We start from the raw sequence: 23,930 nt of genomic DNA on the forward strand, positions 1-23,930 counted from the left end.
GCGGTCCGTCCCGCCTTTCCCAGCCCCATTCCCTACCCGCTCCGAGTTCCACCTCTGGACCCGGTCTCAGCTCCCTCCCCAGTCCCAGTCCCACTCCCAGTGTCAGACAGGCCAGGACGAGCTTCAACACGGGTCTTTATTGGATGTGGTCAGTGCCGGTGACGCTGGACCCACTCGACCCAACAATTCAACACAACGAATACAACACGAGAACGCTGCCCTGCCCAGTGTGCAGCCAGCCATCCTAATCGGCTGTGCCCGTTTCATCCACCGGGCCACACATGGCATTCTCTCCCTTGCTTTTCATCCCAGGGAACTCTTCTCCCTGCAGGGCTATGTTGCTGCTTTTCCCAAAAACGATGGAGGCTTCCAACATGGTACCCTCCCAAAAACGGTTTTGAATCAACCCATCACCCCAGCAGCCAGCACTGGGGACAGTGAGGTCTGCCCAACGCCATGGCAGCACATCCTTTGAGCCCAGGAGACCCCTTGAACTACAGAGACAACACTGCTCCAACTGAGAGAGGCCTCACACAGGGCTGGTTATCTTCTCCTTCACTCCAGTCTGTCCCTGGAGAACAGGAGAGCTTCAGCCAAGACCTGCAGCTGCTCCAAGACCTCTCGCTGCATCTCCACAGCGACGTGGAACACGTGGTGGTCAGAGTTGTTGTACATCACTGCGTTCTGGAACATGAGCATGAGGTCACGCTGGAACTGCATCAGGGACTGGATGTGTCCCTCTGACAGCCTCCTCTTTATGCTGGTTAAATCCATGGGTCTACGAAAGACAGAGAGAGGAAGAATTAAATTGCAACCCACGGCCAGGCATCCTTTGGGATCTGCATGAATGTGGTTGCTCTCATTTCATGGTGGCCCTGTAAGCACAGCTATTTTCAATCAATTTTATTGCTCAGGACACACAGGGGGGAATGAGAAAGGCTTTTCTTCCAAGCCAGACAAAAGTAAGTTCAGCCAATGCGACACTTGCTATCCAATCAACTTGGCAGGTCATTAGCAGTCACCTCTGGAAAAAATGGGATGCTGAGCTCCAGAGAAGGCAAACAGTAATTAGTCTTCAGGAAGTCAGTCCAGGTCTTAGTGGAGAAAGAAAAGTTACTAAAATAGGTATCTATTAAACTCCCTTAAAATCGAATGGTGCCACTAGCAAAAATAGCAGTGCCAGTAAGGGGAACATGATAGGGAATAAATATTACTTCCCTTATTTTGACAGAATGGGAAAATGAATGGCTGCAGAGAGGACAACTGTGACCAGAATAGAACATGATTCAGCTCTGAAAAATGCCATTAATCTCTCTGGGAAATATTCTTATGACCCACTTCTGTGCTGAGAGTGAAACATCTGGGGCGCTCGCAGTGGGTGAGGAGGGGGCATCTCCTGAGGCACATTCCAGGCGTGGGGACAAGGGACTGCTGAGCTGCAGTGCCTGGATCCTCTGCCCAGGGACTGGGCCTGGGATAAGCCAGCCAGGCAATGCCTGCAAAAGGCAGGCACAATTCCCACCAGCTCCAGAACCAGTGCAAGCTTCCAGGTTCTGATTACCCAGAAGGGAGTGTTACTGAAAGAAATCAGTGGGAGATGCTGGTGACAGGCAAACTCTGGAAAAGGAGGAAGGAAACCATCCCACTGGCCCTTTGGAAACCAGAGAAGACAGAAAACAACCATAGAGAAATCAGCCAGTGAGCACTTCCTCCATAAACTCACCTCTTTACCACATCCTTGTATCCAGGGGCTTGTTTCTCTGACACTGGCTTCAGGAATGGGCTGCTGAACCTACAGGGACAAGGACAATGTTCTCTGCCTGCCCCTGCACCAAAGACAGCACTGGCACATGGAGCAGGGCTTGTCTCTCCCTGCTTGCCATGAGGGCCACAGCCAGTGTTGTGCCAGCTGTGTAGGAAGCAGCATTTGGGCTCTGCCACATTAAGCAGAGGAAATCAATATGCAGTGTTCTCTCCAGCTCTGCAGCAGGCAGCTGTTCCCAAAGCAAAGTCCCAGAGAGACAGGCCAGCCTCTGGGAGGGGAGGACACAGGAGCTGGGACTCAGAGCACTGAGTTCAGGACATGTTGATCCACATACCTGTGACTGGCTATCATCTTCCAGACGGACAGGAGCCTTTTTTTGAGGATCAGGTGCTGGAGGGGGTTATTCCAGCTTGGCTGTAGCCTGTGGAGTGAAGATATTGCCAGATCATCACACTCGAGACAAAGTAGGAGGTGACAATTCTGCTGGCACTCACCACATCCAGGTGGATGAAGCTACAAAAAGCCTGAGTGTGGTGCTGGGAGTGTTCTGCATTGGAATGCACAACTGAACATCCAGAGTGCAGGAAGATGCAGGACAAGAGGTAAAAACAAAGCTGAGCTATAGAGCAGGACCAAACTGGATAGAAAACCTCACACTACTCTGCAGTCCAGAACTTCACTGAGGTGGTTTTTATGAAGTTTCTCTTCCCAAAACCCCACATTTTAACTTTGAAAGGCAGTCCAAGTGATCACACACGTGGCAGAGCCTGCACGTGACTGACACAGCTGTACCTGCTCAGAAGGGGTTGGTAATGCTGGGCTGTGCATTGCCTGACAGAGCCTGATGTCCAGGCCTATTTGCATTGAGAAAACAGGTATTTTCCATTTAATCTCTCATTTAATCTCTACTCTTCTCACTTTAGGTTAGAATCAATGCCCTAAAATACTGGCAAATCCAGAGATGGCACAAGTTACCTCCTTCCCTCCTGCTCTCCTTGGCTGTCTCACCTTCCTGGATTTGACCTGTGCCATGCACTTGTTCTCATGTGTGATAAGGGAAATGACTCTGTCCTCCTGCATTTGCAAGAGAGCAGAACCAGCTACTTACAGGTTCATGTTGGAAGAGCCTGTGGAGTCCAGCACTGGAGCTGCAGAGGTGCTGCCACTGCCATCTTGACCCAGGGCCTCAGCACTCATCTCCTGTGGATGGAGCTCACCTAAGGGTGGTTCTCCAGGTGTCTCTTGAGTTTTGCCCTGAGGAACACAGATGGTACATCTAAAATGGCAGCCCATTATCTGAATCCTTTATCTAGAAGCCAGCCTGCTGCATATCCCTTTCTAGCATCCAGGCTCAGCTGGGAGCTTGCTTGCTCTCTGTTATTCAGAGGATAATGACTGACCTCACTCAGACCTTCCCAGCAAGAGCTGTGTCTGAACCCTTGGATCACATCCAAGGCTGACACAAACCCTGTGGAGCTGAGTGGTGCCCAGTGTTGTGTCTGCCTGCTCTCTGGGAAGAGTCATGGATGTAGAGAGGGCAATCAGCAGCTGAGGTAAGACTGCCTCAGGCTTGTTAAAGCTGGAGATACAGATTACAAGAACCCCTAGAGTTCAACAAGGCTGTTTCCTCAAAAACTCCCACACGAAAATGACAGGGAATAGACTCAGCCAGGAAGGAGAATGGTGCTGTTGTTGAAGTGATTTGCCAGTGAAATGCACAGTGGGATTACATGCACCTCAGAATCCTCAACAGATTCTGAAGCACGAGCAGACTTCTCAGAAAGAAACTGGACACTGTGCTGTATTTGGCTCTGACCACTGGGAGAACTGTGAGGGAATTGCTGGGAATAACAGCAGATAAGAGCAGAGTAACTGCTGGGAATAACACTGTGCTGGCTGAACAGGTGAAACCCTGGAGGGTATTTGTCTCCAGTGTCCCGAGTTTGCAAGAGAACAAGTGTGGAAAAATGGCACTGTTCCTCCACTGCTGTGTTGCTTTCCCAGGAATAGCTGGCAGGCTGGTGGGAGCCCACATCCCCCAAAACACAGGACTGATGCAAACCCAGGCTAGACAGTGCCTGCTTCCAAGACATGACAGTCCCCAGGGGCAGATGGTATTGCTGGCACAGCCACGTGGGCCTGAAACCAGCCAAGCTGTGCTGCAAAACACAGCAATTAGAACCAGGCAAGTATTCCAACCTTGCCTTAAACCTGAGAGCAGCCTGCCAGCTCTCATGAGTCACCTTTACACTGGCAAGGAGCAATTCCTCCAACTCACATCTGAGGGTTTCATCTCTAACAAGCTTCCTGTTTATAAAGATATGCAGCCATACGTAAAAAACACCTTTCTGTGTTCCCCTCCCTCCTGTGTGTCCTATCTCCCCACTCAGAACTGGGGCTCCCCCATCTCTTCTAGGGCTGGTTTCCTTCACTGTCTCATCTCTCATCCAGGGCCAGAGGCTCTTTTAGGACCACCACTCTCCTACCTCTCTTCCCAGGAAGTGTTCTTTCTCATCATCTTGGTCCAGGATGTGTAGTTGACTCTCCTCTGCTCCTGAGACCACTGTTCCTGTGGTCTTTTCCTGGCACCTCACAGCTTCCCCATCACTCTGCTTCCCTGAGCCACAATAATCCCACGGAGTCTGTGATGACTCTCTGCTGCTAATGCAGAAAGATTCCAACATCTGGGTTACCTGCAAGACAGTGATTTATTACTTCAAATTGTGAAGTCAAAAGGGAGAATAAATAAACAGCAGAGATGCTATTTTTGCAATCACTCATGAACGCCTTCCCATTTTTAGGAATCCTTGCAAAATCTGATGAAGCACTGCTTTATTATTACAGTGTCAGTTCACTGACATTTCTGTGCTTTAGGGTGAGCAGTGTTTTGGCAAGGCAGCTGCCTGGTTGCAGTGGGAGCTCCAAATGGCAGGAAAGGCTGGACTTGGGCTGGGGAGAAAGTGAACCCAGAGCATCTGCTGTGCCCCCAGACTGTTTCTGTGGGTAGGGATGGTGCAGACCCTGAAAAGCCCAATGTTTCAGAAGGGCCTGAACTATGCTGCCCACCTTCCTGCCATCCAAACAGCCCTACCTCCAAGAGGAACTGCAAAGGATTGCTGCTTCCACATGGCTTCTCTTCCTCGTGGTTATCTTCACTATCATCCTTCCAGAGAGGCTCACTCGGCTCCATCTCATGGTCTGCCTCCTGGCTGCTCCCCTCTAGCCTCCCCGTGGCCACCTCTTCAGTATTTCTCCAGCTCCTCACATCCAGATCCAAGCTTGAATCCCAGTCAGGGAGAGACTGGAAATCACTGTTCTCTGACTTGATGGGAGATTCCAACTCAGACTTGCAGGCATGGCCCATCTGCAAACAATGAAAAGACAGTAATTTCTTTGTGCCATGATCCAAAACTGCCAAGCCCAGCTCATTTCCTGACACACTTGGAGGGCCACAGCCTTTGGAAGGACTCTGAGGTGAGCAGCCTACACCTGAGCTCACCACACAGCACATGGCAGGGCTGCAGCTCTGCAACACCAACTGCTGCTTCAGAGCAACTGAATTTCAGGTTTTCTGGTGCTTTTGCTGTGCTCTCTCCCTGCCCTGGTCAGTGGGTCACTGTGCTCAGCGCATGCTGAGCTGGCCAGGAGCATGTGGCTTTGCTGGATGCTCCATATTTTAGGTGCTGAAAGCATCCAGCAAGCTCAAACTGAGTCCTGCTGGGGCTCCTCAGCTGCTGAGTGATGGGAACAACTAGTCACTCCAAGGACAACTCACTGAAATTCCATTCCTCTGAGAATTGTTTATACTGGAGGTAACTTATTACAAACCTTACAGATACTTTTTTCTGAAAGTGACAGGTGTGATTTAGCTGGATGGTGGATATCTCATATACATGACCCAGAATTATAACCACACAGTCACACACTGATAGGGACAGTTCTACACATTTCAGAAAATAAAAGTTAGCATTCTCTTAAGAAGAAACCATAAATTTCATCTCTGTTGATTAGTCCATGACTAAGTGTCTTCTACTGCATGAGTCCACTGTGATTTCTCTAAGCCTGGGGAATCGCTTGCAGAGTCAAAGTAGAACAGTAAAGGATGTCAAAAAATCTGCATCTTGTCACTGAATGGAGCTGCCTGGATGCTGCACCTATGGAGAATTCTGTGCATTAATTAACACTGTCTTTACAGTCTACAGTTAATTATGTACAACCTAATTTTTTTCAGAGTTTTGAACAAGCACATTTCTCACTGATTGGCTTTTCCATTCTCAGGACTGCTAGCACAGCTCCAAATATAGCTTATGGTGCATAACTGGGAGAAACACAGAATCCACTGGGTCTGGGATGTGAAAACTTGCTTGTTTATTTTGTGAACTTGCAAGCAGAGTTGGGATCTGAAAGCCTGTCCTTCTGAAACCTCTTTCAAAGTTCACTTCAGTGGCAGCAGATGAAATTTGATGAGGTAAGAGATAACATTACCTGCTCTCAGCTTCCAGGTGAGGGAGTTGGGCAAAGAGAGATTCCATCTGAAGAGAAACCCCATGCCTGGAGCTCTCCCCTGCTGCCTCAGCAGAGCTGCCACAGGCAGAGGCACAGAAAAGCCTCAGCCCAGGGTAATCCGATCAGTTGTGATCATCTTTCTGTACTCCAGAGGGATAAACGCTGAAAATCTGGAAGTCCTGGGAACTTGGGCATAAGATTAAAGAGATCTTCAGCCTTATGTTCAGTTTTACCAAATCATGGAAGATTCAAGATGCCAGAGAGCAGAACAGCAGTGTTAGTGGAAGACATGATGAGTGAAATAATCACAGACTGCTCAGCTCCACACCAATTCCGGACAAAATGACACAGACTTGAACTTTTAATTAAGAATTGCCTGACAGTTCTTAATTATGTTGGCTACATAAATCACTAGCAAGGAGCCTCTCTCAAATTGGAAAGTTTTAGTTCACTTTGCAGAGATCAGACACTGTGCAACCCTTGCTGTTCTGGGAAAAAGCTGTTAGAAATAAAAAAGACAGCCTTTAAAAAGAACTTACATGTCAAAACAAGAAAAATGATAAAAGCCTGAACTCTAATAAATGAAATGTAGAATCCACATAAAGTAGGCAAAAAAAAAAAAGAAAAAGAGAACAATTTGCTAAAGACATAAAAGCAAATAAAAACAAAAAACCTCATCAAAAACATCAGAAGCAGAGAGCTGCCAGATGATCAGTGGGGATGACACACAATCAGTGCCAAACATCTCAGTGGAAAATAGGGCCAGTTGGAAAAACCAAATTAATCGTTATCAGCAGTTGCCACAGAGGAGCTCACATGAGACCTTCTCTTGGGATGGGTCTGAGAGATGATTTCTAATTAAAATGTCAACAGGGGAGGTTTTAGAATAATTTGAAAGAGCGAGTAAAGCTTAGAACCCATTGGGATTCATTTGTGAGCCCTAAAGAAACTTAAATACAACGTGAGCAAGCCTATGCTGTGCAACCTGTCATTTAAGTTTAAGAAGAAACCCAGAAAGGGATGACAGTTTTATCTGTCTGCAAAAGGGTGGGTGCTGGGAGATGCAGCACAGTAAAACATCAGCTCTGTACTAGACAGATTAGAATAAAGTATTAGGAAGAAGAGAATTAGTAAGTAGTCAGAGCATGAGATAATGAATTGGGAAAGAGGGAATGAGGCTCCGTAGAGAAAATCATATCTTGGAGTTTTAAAGCTCTTAAACATCATTAAAGACTATTAAAATGTCATGGGACGTGAGAAAAGGGTGAGAGAAAAATACCTCATTAGGAGAAGAAACCAAGGGTAGGAAGAACCAGCAATGATTGCCATGATGAAAGCAAGTTACCAGAGTGCCTGCTAAAGGTCTTGTCCTGTGCTGCACCTTCCATTTTCCAACAGAGACACTGGCAGGGCAGGGGTGTCACAGAGATGGAGCAGACTCTTCTCAGTACCCAACAGTGAAAGGAGAGAAGGATGACAAGCTGCACCACAGGAAATTCAGACTGTGTGTAACGTTAGTATGTGAAGCTGGCCCTGCTCTGAGCAGCAGAATGAAGTAGAGGAACATGCAGAGGTCCTTTCCAACTTACAGTCATGGAACAGGCTGGGCTGGGAGGGACCTTTAAAGGCCATCTGGGTCCAGCCCACCTGCAATGAGCAGCTCCAGCTAGCCCTAGCTGCTCAGAACCCTGTCCAACCTGGCCAGGGAGGAGCATCCACAGTTTCTCTAGGCAACCTGTGCCAGAGCCTCACCAACTTAATTGCAAAAAAATCTTCATCCAGTCTAAATCAACTCTCTTTTAGCTTAGAAACATTGCCTTTTCCTGTCACAACAGGTCTTGCTACAAAGTTTGTCCCTAGCTTAAATAATTCCATAAAGTACACGAAGGACAAAGAACCCTGTAACTTTCTGTTAGTTTCTATGAACTAAGAACAATAAAAATTCAAATCAGAAATTTGCTCCCAGGTTTAGTTACGAAGGACAATTAACCAATCACCAAACCAAGGGAGTTTCAGCATTTCCACATCAGTAAGGTGACTCTTGGTGAAAATACACCCCAGCAATACATAGGACTTGACAGAGCAGGCATGGCTAACTTCAACACTGAACTTGAGAAAACCAAGGGCTCTTACTGGATAAGGCAACAATGCCTCTGGTCTTAATCCCAGTGACTCAGTTTCCTGAAACCTGTCTACCAGAAAGCTGCACCCTGGACATGCAGAGCACTCCCAGCTGCTGCAACGATGAAGGATGGTGTCATTTTGTTGTTTTTCTTTCCCCCATGAAAGGTTGTGTGGGCAGAAAACAAGCAAGTTTCATCTCAGGTCATAGGAGCAGAAAAAGCAACTTGGAAATTCTCACAGAGAACTTAAATCTTCATGTTGCTGAGGAAAAGGACTGTAATTTCCAGTAGAAACAGTGCACAAGCTCAGATGTGAAACTAGGTACTGGGAATCCTGCCTACAGGTGCTGGAATCAAATTTTCTCTCTGACTAGTATAGCCTCCACAGCTCTCTCCAGGAAAGAACGTCAAGTCCTTTTCAATGCATTTTCTCCTACGGAAAGCTCCAACATGACTGCAATATTTAACTTCTCAGGTTTGATCTCCTGTCTCATCACAGTGGTGCTGTATCCTCACACACTGAAGCAGGAAATCTTCCTCTCCCTCTCCATCCAAGCACTGTTTAGCATTCCTGTCATAAACTGATTGTCTTGAACACCAGAGCTCTGCCATGCATGAGTGCTTTATGGATAACCAGAATCCCTATGGCACACAGGGAATCGTATTTGCAGATATTCCAGGAATTATATTTGCAGATATTCCAGGTGGGGATCCAGGCTTGTATCACAGGGCTCCTCCCTGCAGAGCTGCAATGCTCACTACACTGCACACGGGTTTGCTTTCAGACTTTATTATACATCACATTTACACATCACTAGTAAAAATCTGTACACTTCACATTACAGTACAAACGAGCCACCAGTTGCTAGCTAACACCAGAACACTGATGAAGCCCAGGACAACTGCCCTAAAACAGGCAGGGGGGCTGGTCTTCCCCTCTGGGGAAGTCTCTTTGGGTTACATTCTGACAAAGACACTGCTTTCCAGAAGGGCGAGCAAAGGTGGTGAGCCAGGTCCCAGAAATGGACCTGCAGATTTTCTTCCTCTTCCTAACAGCTGTTAAGAGCTGCCTGCTGGCACTCCAGCTCCGGATGCCTGGGATTCTGTGTCTGCAGCATCATTTCTTCATCTTCATGTCTGCCTCGATGGCGCAGCGCCGCCCTCTGGTGCCTCCATCCTGCTCACAAAGCAAACAAACAGAGTTACACAACCTCACAGGAACGTCCCTCCGGCACAGCGGGAGGAGGGAGGGAATTCTGCATCTGGCAACAACTTTTCGTGCCTTTCAATCAGGAGAAAGGGAAGCTGTCCCTGCCAAGGCCTGCCTGCAGACCTACCTAAAGCTGGATCTGGACACAGCAGGGTGCTGGGCTTGGCAGCATCTCTGCACTGCTAGAGCCAGGACAGCTCTGGCCCAGACAGATGCTTTTGGAGCCTGGACAGTGCAGGTTTTCTCCAAAGCAGCAGATTCTAGCTTAAGGTGGGAAGAGGAAAACTGACTAACCTACCTTATCAGCTGCTGATCCCTATGGGAAGTGCTCCTCCAGTTGAGTGACCCTGGCACTAGCTCCCTAGTTTCTCCACATTATCTCCTTTCCATGAGCAGAAGGTGAGCTGAGAACTTCCTCTGATGTGCTGCCCTCTCTCTCTCTGGCTGATCTGCTGCCTCTCCTGGAGTACTCCACTGTCTTTAGATATATGTGAGAGATACGAACAGCTCTCCATCTTCCTCCTCTCTCTCCTCACAGTAACTCAGAGACTTGGGGTTTCCCAGAAGGAATATTTTTCCAAACACTTCCAGATCACCACGGGCACAGAGCAAGATATTTCTGCAGAGTCTTATTTGCTTTCTGGACCAGGAATGGATAAAAGAGTACACAGCTGACTCCTCACTCTCCCAAGACCTTTTGTACTGCCTCGGACATGTGGAAGGGGCAGCTGTATAAACATGAGAGATGCAGGAACTACAGGACTAGTTTGTCTTCCCAGTTACATGGAAAGAAAGCAGGAGAGAAGTCATGGAAAAAAGCAAAAGCAGATGACAAAACAAAAACACTTGGAACCAGAAGAAAAGATTGAAGCCCCTCCCGCTCACCCATTTTGAGAATAAGGGACTGAGAGGACTCTTCTCAGATCACAGTGGTGCAGCCCCCAAGTGAAACACACCCTGCTGCAATGCTAAGGATGCTGTGACAGTGCAGTGATCACCCAGACAAGGAGCAGAGCACCTGGCAGCAGTACTGCAGAACCTGCTGGAGCCTTTCAATACTTACAAAGAGAGAGAGAAGGAAGGCAGGAGAGCCCATTGGGACACTGTCCTGTTAAAAGGCCAAACAGAAGGACTTATCAGGCATCAGCTACGGAAATGCACACACCACACAGAAGCACTGAGCCCACACATGAGCATAGAGGAACATATGCCCCACTCCCCTTCCCGCAGGGCGTCAGTCTTATGCAGCAGGAACACAAAAACAGACGAAAAGAGGGATACTGCGAGAGTCAGAACGCCAGGAAAGGGATATTCCCTCCACAGCCATAGCAAGTTTGCCTGGTCTACCAAACAATTCGTGCTCGGTGCAGCTGTCACTAGAACTAAGCAGGCAGTCCCTGCTGTCACAGTGCTGTGTGCACCAGCTGAGAGTACCTGAGATCACTTCAAGTTTGCATGTGTCTTTACAGAAGAAAAAAAACCCCAAACAAGCCTTCATTGCTTAGATCGGTGTGGAATTCAAAGGTTCTCTGGTGTATTTTACAGAGCAAACCAGAGTTGACCAATTCTCTAGCTCTAAAAGCCTGACTAGAAAGTGAAGAATATGGCAATTCCTTTCACCTTTCTGCCATACCACAGAACCACAGAATCTGTGGAGTTGGAGGGGAACCACAAGGATCATCCTGTCCAACTCCCTGCCCTGCCGGCCCATCCCCAAGAGTCACACCATGTGTCCAAGAATATTCACACCTCTTCCGATACTGTTAATTTCCCTATAGTTTTTATCACCCGTTTCTAAAAACAGGTAATAGAAGTATTTGGATTACAGAAAAAACCCATGAGACCTGCCTCTGGAATGCTGTACAGCTGCAGAATTGAAATCTAATCAATAGACACATTTAAAGAAAATCTGTTCACTTGAAGATGCTGGAGCCATTGCAATCTCAAAGAACATTTTGCCTCCTTGGTGTGGGAACTTCATGCAGTATCTTGGGATTCTTCAGAAGGTCCCAAGTGCCCTTGCACAGGGTGCAGCATTCTCACCTTCTCTGAAGCATCCTGCTTGCGAGTGGAGTCTCGCCCCCGCAGGCTCTTTGCACTGATCCCTGACTCTGATGTTTGCATCATCAGTTGTGTGGCCAGAAATTGCTGCAAGGAAACCACACTCTGTTAAGATTGTCAGGCAAAACAAGCTCAGTAAGTGCATGTCAGTTAACTATCACAGACCACAGGTTGGGAATGATTGGGTCAGAGGCAGTTTCAGTTCCTCGTGTGCTGCTCAGAATAAGTTCCCCTTTTTACCTCAGAAGCCACAAGTCCTGAGGAACTATAAAACCCCAATTCAAACTCTTAGCCCTGCCAGTTGGGATATTCTGCTTCAAAGGTTGTTTTAAATAGCACAAATTCACAGGGCAGTTTCATGTGCACTTTACATCAACATAAACCAGCACAGCCACCCAAAGGAGCCGTCGCGTCCCCTGTCATTCATCGCTCTTGTTGCTTGTTTCTGTTCCCGAACCACACCCTGGTTCTTGCTGGCCTAAGCATTTCCCTGAAGGAAATTACATTTGAAATTGGTCTGGGATGAACCTATAAAAAATTTTGCTGCATTACTTTTAACTCACCCACAATCTAGTTCAACACAAACACCTGAGCTACCATGAAAGAGAAGCAGGGAAGGACAGGACCTACTGCATGCAAACACACTGGGAGTGAAACTGTGGCCTTACAGCATGACCTATGGACCATGAGAGATGCTCTGTCCTGCACTGGCCTCAGCTCAGTACTTTACCTGGATCTGCTCCAGGACATCTCTCTGCATCTCCACAGCCATGTGGTACACATCATGGTCAGAGCTGTTGTACATCACTGCATTCTGAAACATCAGCATAATATCTCGCTGGAACTCGGCTGTGGTTCGGATCAGCCCGTTCTCAATGTTCTTTTTGATGGTAGATAAATCCATTGGCCTATGAAAGAAATGCAGGCAAAATTGTAACAGAAACATTTAACTCTTTCCACTCTTTTGGCAACAGCCCTGGGTTTGTAATGTGTCTAATTAGAGCATCTATTTCTGTGTAAGTCAGTGTACTTCAAGTCAGGACTGTGTACAGACATGTGCCTGTTACTGACAACCACCCTTTCTTGGGGAAACCTGCTTCTGCCTGAATCACGTCAGAAAAAAAAATCTTTTCCAAGTCTGCACAACAGGCAAAAACTACATTGTTCCTGCCAGAAATCTCTACAAATATGCAAATATACAGAGTTTTAATGACAGAAGACCACTGAGACTCACCTCTGCACAATGCTGTGGTAGCCTGGTGCTATGTCATCAGTTACAGGCTGTAGGAAGACATTGGCATACCTGCAGAGAGAAAGAGTCCACTCAGTGACTGTCCTTGCTGGTAAATATTTGTTTCACGCTCTCCTGTTTATTTTTCTGTAACAATATGATTCATCCTCTCCCAGGGGAGATAAGCCTCTGAGATAGGAGAGTGGAAACATGTCTAGGATTAGTCACTTCTTTCTGCCAAGACATCAAACTCACCTGTGATTAGCAGCTGCTCTCCAAACCAGCATGATGGCTTTCTTCCAGATCTTCTGAGCCTGTATTGCTTCCTGATCCTCACTGCACACTGAGCTGGAAAGAGAAGAACATAATTCCTTCAAGAGTCTGCATACTGCCTCAGAGGAGAAAACTCATGGCTTGTTTTGTCCTTGAAATGCCATGCTAATCCATGCCAAAGACAGAAAGAAAAAGAGGGAGCTTGTACTGGAGTGCTGTTTGCACACTTGCCCTTGTAAGCAAGGAGAACCAGACAAATCATCAACAAAATTCTCCCTTTGGACCCACTCAGCAAAGCAGAAATGGGTGGGATTTGCACCCATGAGGTGGGATTTGCACCTGTGTGCCCTGACACTCACAACTGGGAGGAGGCTGGGCTGCTGGGGATGGAGTCAGCGAGCGCGTGGGACTGCAAGGGCGCATTGTGGACGCTGAAGCCGTCGTCGCTCTCACTCACAGGGGGCTCGTTATCCATCTCTGAGAGATACCCCTCGCCCTGATCTTCTTCTTTGGGCTCCTCCAAACTGGCAGCCTCACTGGCACCGTCCTCATCATCCTCCTCACCCTGCCCATCCTGAAACACAGAGTCCATGAGCCGGCACAGCCAGCTACAGCAGCCACTCAGCCTCCAAAGCAACTGCGGTTCTGTGAGCAAAGTGATTTTCTGGTTATGCTGCTGACAACTGTACAGGCACTTCCACAAAATCCCAGTCTCTCCAGCCCACCCTGCTTCTCCCCACAGACCCAAAAGCACATACACAAACACCTTTACAGTCTGAAGCAATCTCCCCTTCTGCTGCAGCTGCAGACTGCTCGCGCTTCCCAGTGCAAAAAGCCAAACACAAGCTTTGCTTTTCAGCAGACAGCAGCAGCGAGATGTTGCTAATAAACTCATGACTAAAACCAACAGAAAATTACCTTCATCTGACTCCTAAACAGGGCTTGGGCCTCCTCCTTCATTGACTCTGTGGAAAAAAAAGGAATGCAGAAAGATTGACTCTCCCAAGCAGTCTTTTCTACAAAAGCTCCTGCACCAATGCCTACTGTCCTGCAGTAATTACCACTGTTCCTACATGGATCTTTTCTCCCTCCTCCCCAAAAAACCTGAACCAGATAACTAGCAACTATCCAACTAATAATGTTGCATGTAAAAGATTTCCTAGCTGAATTAAGTTACCTGACAGCTCAAATTTGTGCTGAACATCAGCCTGTGAGGAGTCTTCACTCACATTTGGGACTTGTGGAGGGGATGAATCATCATCAGGTGGGGTCTGGAGGGAAGAGAAATGCACAAATCTAGATGTTTGTGTCAGCTTACTTCAGTGAAGGTGTGGGCACATCTCACTCACCCTAACCTAACTCAAGGCAATGAGGTTCACTGAGCACCTTCCCAGCAGGAATTCTGCACATGGATGGGGGGAGATACACAAAAGTACTGCCTAAAGCAGAGCTGCTTTGCACATCAGCAGCCTGACTCCCAGAAAAACAGTCAGTCACATTCATTGAAGGGTCACCTTCAACCCAGGACTCATCCTTCCTCTAAACTTCTCTCCTACCTGCCACAACTGCTCCTTTTTTTCCCCACACCAGTTCCAGACAGCCTCTCTGACCACATACCTCTGTCTTCACTGGATTGAGCACTGCATCTTCTCCCTGGGATGACTCTATCTTGATTTCAGGAGTCTCTCCTGATGTTACAGTTGCTCTTTGATCTTCTTCTATCTCTTGGTTTCTAAGCTCTGGTGTTTCTGTCACTCTTGCAGTTGCTGGTATGGTTTCCTCAGGGCCCAGCTGACTCTGGTCCTGCTCTGCAAGTTCAGTCTTTATTTCTGACGCCAGCTCACCAATGCCCATAAGGTCACGAATTCCCTTTGCCTCTGGCTCCTCACACTCCAGTCTCTCTTGCTTCACAGTCACAGACACTTGGGGTATCTGGGCTTGTTTCTCGTGCTCCTGGCGAATTGAATGTTCCCATGGGCCAGGAAGGGTCTGAGGGTCATCGGTATCTTCGCAGAAAGAAGACAGAGCAGCTTCAACAACTGCTGCATCCAGGACTTCAGGGTGGTCATCTACCTATATTGTCAAAACAAACACAGCAGTGCAGGCTAAGGTCAGAAATGGGGATTAGAAGAACAGTTCATGTTATTTGGTACTGAGACAATTGTGGGAATCCTAGTCTACTCTGTTTACAAAGTTGCCTTTCACAACCAGACTTGAATCACTCCCTGTATAAGCCTCCCCTGAAGCTTCAGGTTCAGAAATAGGACACTCCTGGAAAGGATGCTCGAGCAGTGCTCATTTGTTTGCCAGAGACAAGACCCAAACCCTTCCCAACATGAGCAAGAAAGAGTTCTTTCTGCACTCTGAAAAGGAGCACCAGTGTCAGACAAGTGGCAGTGGTGTCCTTTCCCATTGATCTGGAAAATGACGGTGAGAATGTGCATTTTGGAATAGTTATTTTTTGCTTATTTAAACTAACTAAACTGGTGAACAGCAATGATTTGAGATCAACCCAACTGAATGGGGAGTGAAAGGCACTCTGCTTTCCCTGTTTACCTTGTCCTCAATGATGGCTATAATATTTCCAACTGTATCGAAGTCCAGCTCTTCCCCTGTATAGGATACTGCAATATCCATTTTCTCAGCCAAATCGAGATCTTCTTTCCCATCCATGCAGTGATCTTTGGAAGACCCTGCAGTGCTGCCAGCACCAGAACCCAGGCACTCTTTCTTGATGGAATCAATGATCATTGATATTTCACTGCTGTCCATGGACACTGTCACAGTATGGGAATCAGACACTGCCTCCATGGAAACACAACCTTCTGGCTGGCTCACTGCACAAGGATGAGAAGGGACAGTCAGAGACCAAGCTGGAGAAGTCCAGCCCATATAAACACTGCAGTGGATAAGACCAAGCACCAACCACAAGTAGCCCAGGCCCACCCACACCATCACAGCTTAGCTAAATAAAAGACAAATAAGAGTTTGCTTTCCCACAGGAAGACAAAGTGAGATTCCAGCCCTTGAACTACAGTCCAGTAAACCACCAGCACCCCCAGCCCCACCCAGCAAACCCTGTTTAAAACCATCTGTTTACACCAGAACCCAGCCATAACCATCCTTTTTTGGCCAGGATGGTGAGTCTGAGGTGACAAAGCCCAGCTGGAGGTGGCCAGGCGCTGATCCCACAGAAGTTCTGTTTTCCAGCAGGACGTGACCTCTGAGTGCGTAGTTCAGCAACGCACCTGTGGCTACGCTTTCAGGAGCTGCAGCTGGTGGCACAACGGCTGGTGCTGACAGCGTGGGCATCATGACAATAGTGGCCTGGGACACAGGCTCTACGGGGGGTGGCAGGAGCTTAGCTGGAGGCTCGCTGGCAACAGCGGAGAAGGAAGCAAGAGGTGAGGTGAACTGTGCAGGACCAGCTTCTAAAAGCCGGGAAAGCGTAGGAGCACCTAACAGAGAGTAGAAGGGAAAAGCACATGAGCAAGAAGCAGCCACCACTCAAGTCCACAAAGCCACCACTGGGCTCTTCACTGTCTGGTGGCTTCTTCTGGGAAAAGACACAGAGAGATACCTATAAACAGTCCCAAAAGCTGTACAGAGAACCTGCACCAACAATGCACAACTCCTGCTGTGTGTGCAGTCTGAGGAGGAATCATGCACCTACAAACACTGCGCTCACTGCAAGGGCTGCACAGACTAAGCCACACATGCACAGAGATGCCCTTCCAAAGGCTCATCCCAAAACAATGATGGGAAATCTGAAAAAACAGTGCTGAGAGAGCCACACAAGGTAAGCCAAGACAAACAGTCACCACAGGAGCTGGGAGGGAGCAGAGGGGATCTCTTTGCAGGTTTTTCCTGAAGAATTCCTCTTATATCAAAAGTTGCCATTCATCTTAGGTTTAAACTTCCAGTCTGAATTTACTGAACTGTCCAGACCAAATTAACAGGTCTTAAAAAGACAGACGTGGATAAGTAAAGCAAGAATACTTGTATGGAATTCTGTATGAATGAATGACAAATTCTCAGCTGTAGACAATGTGATTAAACCACTGGTCAGCAGGAATTGAGGAAAAAATATTCACCTTAGGCAGACTGTTCTGAAAAAGCCCAGTGCAGAGAGTCTTACATTGCCCCCTCACCCCTATTCTGTGCAACTTCCTCTGGAGCCTGGTGGTCTAACCCTCAACAGATCTCCAAGATACAGCAGAGGGAAAGCACACAAGTCCTCCAGATCCATAGGAAGCTGAGTTTGATACATTGGGAATCAGATCTAGACCATTTTTTCCCCAACTTCCCATCAACAAACCCTTTCTTTCTACACCCAAATGCCTGGTATTAGCCAGTGTCAAACCCAGAAAGCTAGACTGTATGGATCGGGACTGAATCAAATCTAATTGTTTCAGTCACTTTTTTCTGTAAGGATTAGGGTCTTCTTAAAAAAGTGAGGGGTGAGATGGACAAGGGTAGAGAAACAAGAATATAACTAATAGAGAAGTCCCCAAACCAGCCAGGTTAGACACCCTTCATCTTTCTCCCATGAAAATTCACAGAACAGTCTGAAAGTTTGTCTTAAATAAGGGAAAACTGTACAGAGAGGCTCAAGTTACCTGAAGCAGCTGGAGATGCAGGGACAGCACCAGGTGCCGACTGCATTTCCCCACTGTGCAGCACTGGAAGGACACTTCCTACCTCCAGCAGCACTCCTGAGCTGTTCATGTGACCAGAAGCCACTGCCATTTCATTTTCACCGACCTGTCAAAGGAGGATGAGACTGAAGTTCCTGGAGATACCATCCCACCAGTGATTTTCTGCCCGATGTGCACCTCCATGAACAGGACAAGCATTTGCTGTCCCAGCATTTTTTCTGCACTTTTTATTCAGGCTAGTCCCTGCCTGAGGCCCCTCATACAAGTGCAGAACATGAGAGTCTGAAACTCTGTTGCTGTTCTGCAGCTGTAACATAGCTGCAGTGCCATCTTCCTTGGAGTTGTGGCCAAGTGCATCAATTGCTCTATCACAGTTCCTCTGTCCAAGGACCTCACAATCCTTTACACATATGAGACTCTCTAGACCCTCAGATGGCACAGAAATATCCCTTATTTTGAGAGAAACAGAAGTACCAAGATGGAAAGTAACCTGATCAAGGTCATACAGTGAACCTATGAGAGACCTTGAAACAGATGTAAACCAGTCCTGCTCCTGCAAAGAAAACACAGCCTTCCACAGCCAGTACCTTTCCCTGCTCCACTCTGTGTTACATCCTGCAAACACAGAATCCATGGAACATTTACCCAAGCTACAAAAGTAGGAAAAATCCTATTTCTGACTACCATGAAGAAAAAACAACAGCAATACACCTACTCCATCACACAAGCACTAATCCAGGGCACCTATGCCACAAGCTGCTCAAACTGGGCTCTGAACAGTGTCAGCATTTCCTATGACTTCCAGAGTCACTAACACCACAAGTGGGTTCTTAGCACAGTGATTTTAGTAACTGTGTACAACTAGGAGGAAACTGAAGCACTTCAGTGTAGGTCATAAACCCCATTCAAGGATTCCCTACTCTTGTTAAAAATATTGAAGCACAACTTCTGTGTAAGATGTAAAGAACTGTGAGCCCAGTGTAGGAACCACCAAGAACAGCTCCATGGAGGCTGATGGGGATGATGCTGACTAACGAGTTTTCTCCCCTGAGGAGAACAACTTCCTGTAGCAAACCCTGCAACTCCAACTCCTTATGACTGAGGGGACAGCCAATCCTACATGCTGCACAAGCCCTGCAGTCCTGCTGGGAAAGGGTCCCTCCTCTGTGGCTCATAGGGGTATTTATACCTCTCAGATATCACTTCTGCTGGGACCTCACAAAACTGCACGTTTTTAAGAAGCCTTTGCAGATCCCCCTTTTTCAGTGGGAGAGTCTGGAGCAATTTGTTTGTGTGCTTGCATATATGAGCAGAGAGCTCCATACCAGCCTGGGGCTTGTGGGCAGGAGACTGCCCTTCTTCAGCAGCTCTGAGAGCAGAGGGGAAGGAGGCGGAGTTGCTTTTTGTCCTAGCATCTTTTTCTGGGGTGAATCATCAGTGACTGGGGTCATGGGGGCATCCAGGGGAGCAGAGCCTGGAGGGGTGTCAGGGATTCCAATGAAGGAGGCAACTGGGGTGCTGGGCAATGTCCCTGGCGTGACCTGAGAAAGAGAAAAACCACACTGTTCAGAGCCACACTCCACCACACGGACCAGCCCCACTTGCTGCTTCCCCCAAGAGCATTGATCCAGCACACCACAGACTCCATTCACTCGCTGCCCCTACTCCAGGCATGTGCTTTCACCCTTTCCCTGCCCTGCAGTGCCATTTCCCAGGCACTCACAGACTGCCTGGCCAACCCACTGATGCCCCTACACAGCCTTTGATCCAGGCACCAGATCACCACAGACATGGAAGAGGACACGGATCTCGAGCAGCACTGTCACCAACCACACTACAGCACTAGAAGTCTGCAAAGCAAGGCAAGGGCTTCTCCCCAGGCCCCTTCTCCGTGATGGATGCAGAGCCCCGTGTCCCAAGTGTCCCCTCCTACCCAGGTAAGGATCCTTACCCCTGGACTGGCCTCATCCCCCGCCGGCTGGGACAGATCTCCCAGGGAATAATCCCCGCCCGGAGAGGTGGAGCCAGCAGGAGAACGAACCATCACACCCGTGAGTCTTCGAGGTGGGTTCTTGATGGCCTGGCGAGCTGGAAGGGAACGAAATAAAGTGAGATTGCATTGCTCCATTCTGGACAGTCCCTGAGAGTTACCTCTGACTTTAACCTGAAAAACTTCTAAAAACAATTTACGCTGTAGGAATTTCTTGCACCCCACTAGGCTCAGTTCTCAAATAATGCTACATTTGGGTAAGACACTTCAGTTGCAGGTTTCTCTAGCAGTTGGGTATTCACAACCTCCCACCACCAAATTAAATGCCTCAAGAGTTATGAAGAGCTATACATTCAGAATAAAAGTTTCTTCCTTTTATCTTCAGTGACCAGAGAAAACTAAAGGTGTGAAAAGCTTGACATTCTAACACAGAGCTCATTACTAATCCTGCTTCCCCTTGGATACACCTTTCCTACAAATTTTGTTCCTTTTTAAGAAACCCTGTTACAAATACAGTGCTGGAAAGAGAATATAAACTTTCTCAGCAACTCTAGGGTCAAGGCGCTCCTCCTGCAGGTCTTAAAAAGACTTAAATATTTTCTTAATGTTCTTACAAATATACACATCTGTAGAAAAGGAAGGCAGCGCATTTCCAGCTTACCCTGATAAGCAGCATCAGTAGCCTTCCTCTTGACTTCTGCCTCCTCCTCCTCCATTTTTTTCTTTCTGTAGAAAGAACCAAAACCTGCTATCACAGGGTGTCTCAGTTCCCCTTAATTCATTCTTCAAAATCAGTTTTATTGACCCACACCCTGTTATCACCAGAGAACATGAAACCACCCTTGCAGACATGGGCTCAAATCCCCCAGGGAGAGAAGCAGAGCCAGAAAATGACACACTGGGCAGGAAATTCACTTCCAGCTGATTGTCAAGAGGTAGCAAGCACGGTGCTGCAAGCCATGGCCAAGCTCTTTACTGAGCAACTCCGAAGGATGTTCCACACCAGCTGGTATCCCCCAGTCCAAGCTAACTCCCCTCTCAGAGGCCAAAGCATCTGTCTGGCTGCCCCGTTTCTCTTAACCCAAAGTATGTGGAGCAAGAGATGCCTGACAAACATTATCAGGAAACTACAGTCTCAAAAGAAATAAATAACCCACATCATAATCTCATTGCACAGCTCCTCCAGTCTGTTATCCATGTGTCCGGCCTGGATCAGCTCTGCATCCTTCTTGAGTTGCCTGGAATCATAAAATCTTTTTACTTTCTGATCACTGAACTGGACAGACTTTGCACCCCAATCATCATCCCACTTAGACAACATTTTCAGGAAGGACTCAAGTGTACATCTCAATACCTCTATCACATACCTGTATTTTTCCTGTGTTTCTTTAATAATTTTCTTCAATTCCTCAACCCGCTCTGCAGTCAGTTTCCGCACAATAACATCTTCCACAGTTTCCACAACTTCTCCCTTCTCACCACGTTTTCTCCTACAGAATAAGAAAAAAAGTCAGACACAAAACACAAGAAAATCCTGTTCTTTTATCATAAATGGCTGCTCTCTGTCATTCATGACATGCACAAAAAAAAAATCAACTTCCCCCAATTCCCTTAAATTATATTGGACAGCACAAAATTCAAATGATCCCTTCTGAAAATTTTATCTAATGAACCCAGTGTTAAAGTCTTCACAAACGACCGAAGATGCATGTCCCCTAAAAATTCTCAACCTGAAAAAAATCGTTTCACTTCAAGAGAAAATTCTTTCCTACCATGAAGAAACATTTATTTTTTCCCTCATTAACTCTATTAAGCACTTTCATTTGGCAGCTCTAGTGCTGAAGATCATTCACAAACAAATAAGTCACACACAAATATTACTTTTAAACATCCCAAATTCAAGTTAATTTGATGTGAAGTCCCCAAACAAAATGTCAGTAATTAGAAGCAGTAAATATCTGAGACCACAAAGCATTGATAAGAAAACTGTAAGAAACCACTGCAAAATAGAGACAAATACAAAACATCTCCCTTTTCACTCCTTCTCTTTTCTACCCCTATTCTGAAAGATAAATTACGTGTAAAACTCCTGATCAATAAAGCGAACATGTCATCTTTTATTCCAGCCAAGTAAATGTTATCTTTCCCATCTGACACACCCTGATTCCACTGTCCCACAACAGCTATTTCACCCGAAGTTTCTCATTCTGGAATGCTCCCCTTGGGAGGAGTTGGGTGGGGCAGAAAGTAAGTTAACAGTGACAAAGACTTTGCTTTAAGAACCCACGAGTCCCCCCTAAGCTGCTGCAGGCTGGGCTGGGGTCAGACTTTGTACTCACTTAGGGGTCTCCGTGGTCTCCAAGAGCTCTGAGTACTGAGATGCACAGTGCTGAGAAGAAACAAAGGAAGTCAGAACAGTTTGCTTGTCCAAACAGCAGGACACACCAAAATATATGGACATCCACAAATTCCTGAGGTAAGGGATTCCACATGCTTGGTGAAGAATCTCTTTAGTTAGTCTTGCTTAATAATTGTGTACTGGACAAAGCATTGAGCAATTAATCCTAAATTCATCCTCAATATGGTATTTCTGATTTTGCAGAGATTTGGTGTCCAAGACTCCAATATCAATATTTACCTTTTGGGAAAACCAGTCAGGTGGACGTCCTGGCTCTGCAAAAGGTTTGATGGCTCTGCTGACTGAGACCCTGTGGGAGGGAAAAGACAGGTCACCATCAGCTTACCTTCTCCCTCAACCAACATGCAGAGAAAAGATGCAAACCAGTCTTGACGTGTTTGAATAATCCCCTAAACATGATAAACTCACCAAGGAATGGTAATGTTGTACAAGACCCAAAAATGTTTGTCCCCTCCTAATAAGCAATAACTCTACTCTTTTGCTTTGAAAAGCAAGTTTCTTGCCTCTGGTTACACGATTACATTTTCACAAAATCATTACTTTAAGGAGGAGAAAAATGAAGCAAAACAGAGCTATAGGTTCAGTGCACAGGAACCTCTTACCGAATTTTCTTATTGTCCACAACTCACCTTATCTAATTATAAACACAGAGTCATAGAATAGGTTGGAAAGGACCTTAAAGATCATTTTATTCCAACTCCCTGCTATGGGCAGGGACACTTTCCGCTATCCCAGGTTGCTCCAAGACCCAACCAACCTGCCCATGGACTCTTCCATTTCCACCCAGTGTCCATAGGGACATAGATGGGGAGCCACAGCTTCTCTGGGCAACCCTTCCCAGTGCCTCACCACCCTTACAGTAAACACTTTTTTCCTCATCTCCCATCTAATCCTCCCGCCAGTTTGATGCCATATCCCCTTGCCTTAACACTCCACGACTTTGTCCAAAGTCCCTCTCCAGCTCCCATCACTTTTGATTAACACACCTCCACTTTTACACAGTAGTTACGAAGGCAACAAAATGCCCGTCCAGGTACACCTTTAACACCTCTATCTTTAACACCCCATCTTTGTTCTGAACAGAGGGAGAGAGCAGACAGCCCTGTGCCTTACACCGGAACCCGGTGCTTTGCACACACCGCCCGCCTTCCCCGCTCCCATACCAGTTCTGGTCGCCGCTGCGCATGACGGAGGAGGCCAAGCAGAGCTTCTCACGGATGGACCAGGGCTCGGTGGGGCCGGCGCTCAGCAGCTTGTGCTCTGCGGGACAGGGCAGGAGTGAGCGGAGGCAGCACCCGGGCATGGCGGGCCTCGAACGCGCGGCTCCCGCACCTAGCCCCACCTCTCCCGGACTCGCTGGCCCCGCCCCGCGCTACCGCTGGCTCTTCCCGGGAAGGCCCTTCGCAACCGCTCCGTTCTCCCCGGACCATTCCCCTGACCCTTCTCCCCAGCCCCGCCGCCGCTCGCTCCCCGCCCCGTCTCCCGCCCAGCCCCGCACTTACTGCCGGGCCCTGCCGCCATCTTCCCCGCGCGGGCCCTGAGGGAAGCCGAGGCGGCACCGCGCACAGCCCGCCGGGAAATATCCGAGCGCCACCACGCCCCCCCGCCGTTTAGGCGGGCGGTTGCCCGGGCCCCGCCCCCCGTGCCCAAGCGGCTGGCGCTGATTGGCTGCGGGGCGCGGTGCTCCCATTGGC

General features: G+C 47.6%; 1 protein-coding gene across 5 annotated transcripts; it reads right to left on the reverse strand.

Annotated features, from left to right (window-relative positions):
* Positions 1 to 119: 119 nt before the first annotated feature.
* On the reverse strand, positions 120 to 23,833 carry BRD8 (bromodomain containing 8). 5 transcript variants are annotated; one of them, XM_085073958.1, is made up of 27 exons: positions 23,739 to 23,833; positions 23,400 to 23,496; positions 22,456 to 22,525; positions 22,157 to 22,206; positions 21,185 to 21,307; positions 20,975 to 21,055; positions 20,479 to 20,543; positions 19,779 to 19,915; positions 19,153 to 19,368; positions 17,789 to 17,933; positions 16,418 to 16,627; positions 15,726 to 16,006; positions 14,787 to 15,242; positions 14,347 to 14,440; positions 14,088 to 14,134; positions 13,529 to 13,743; positions 13,152 to 13,244; positions 12,900 to 12,968; positions 12,396 to 12,573; positions 11,648 to 11,752; positions 10,668 to 10,712; positions 4,857 to 5,129; positions 4,252 to 4,458; positions 2,874 to 3,019; positions 2,100 to 2,186; positions 1,724 to 1,792; positions 120 to 778 (listed from the first exon to the last, which is right to left on the reverse strand). In XM_085073958.1, the coding sequence occupies exons 1-27, from the start codon at positions 23,755 to 23,757 to the stop codon at positions 556 to 558; spliced, it is 3,801 nt and encodes a 1,266-aa protein (XP_084930084.1). In that variant the 5' UTR covers positions 23,758 to 23,833; the 3' UTR covers positions 120 to 555. The 5 variants fall into 5 exon arrangements, with proteins under 5 accessions (XP_084930084.1, XP_084930086.1, XP_084930085.1 ...); XM_085073960.1 differs by lacking the exon at positions 19,153 to 19,368; XM_085073959.1 differs by lacking the exon at positions 16,418 to 16,627.
* Positions 23,834 to 23,930: the final 97 nt, after the last annotated feature.

The sequence above is a fragment of the Lichenostomus cassidix genome, chromosome 13 (genome assembly GCF_008360975.1).
Source record: "Lichenostomus cassidix isolate B80296 chromosome 13, HeHo_3.0, whole genome shotgun sequence".
Lineage (NCBI taxonomy): Eukaryota > Metazoa > Chordata > Aves > Passeriformes > Meliphagidae > Lichenostomus > Lichenostomus cassidix.

Excerpts from the sequence above, each read along its gene's own strand:
- BRD8 (XM_085073958.1), bottom strand. Across the intron at positions 12,574-12,899 it reads TACCACAGCATTGTGCAGAG|GCCAATGGATTTATCTACCA; the intron begins GTGAGTCTCAGT and ends TTTCTTTCATAG. Across the intron at positions 2,187-2,873 it reads GGCTCTTCCAACATGAACCT|GCTACAGCCAAGCTGGAATA; the intron begins GTAAGTAGCTGG and ends TTCACTCCACAG.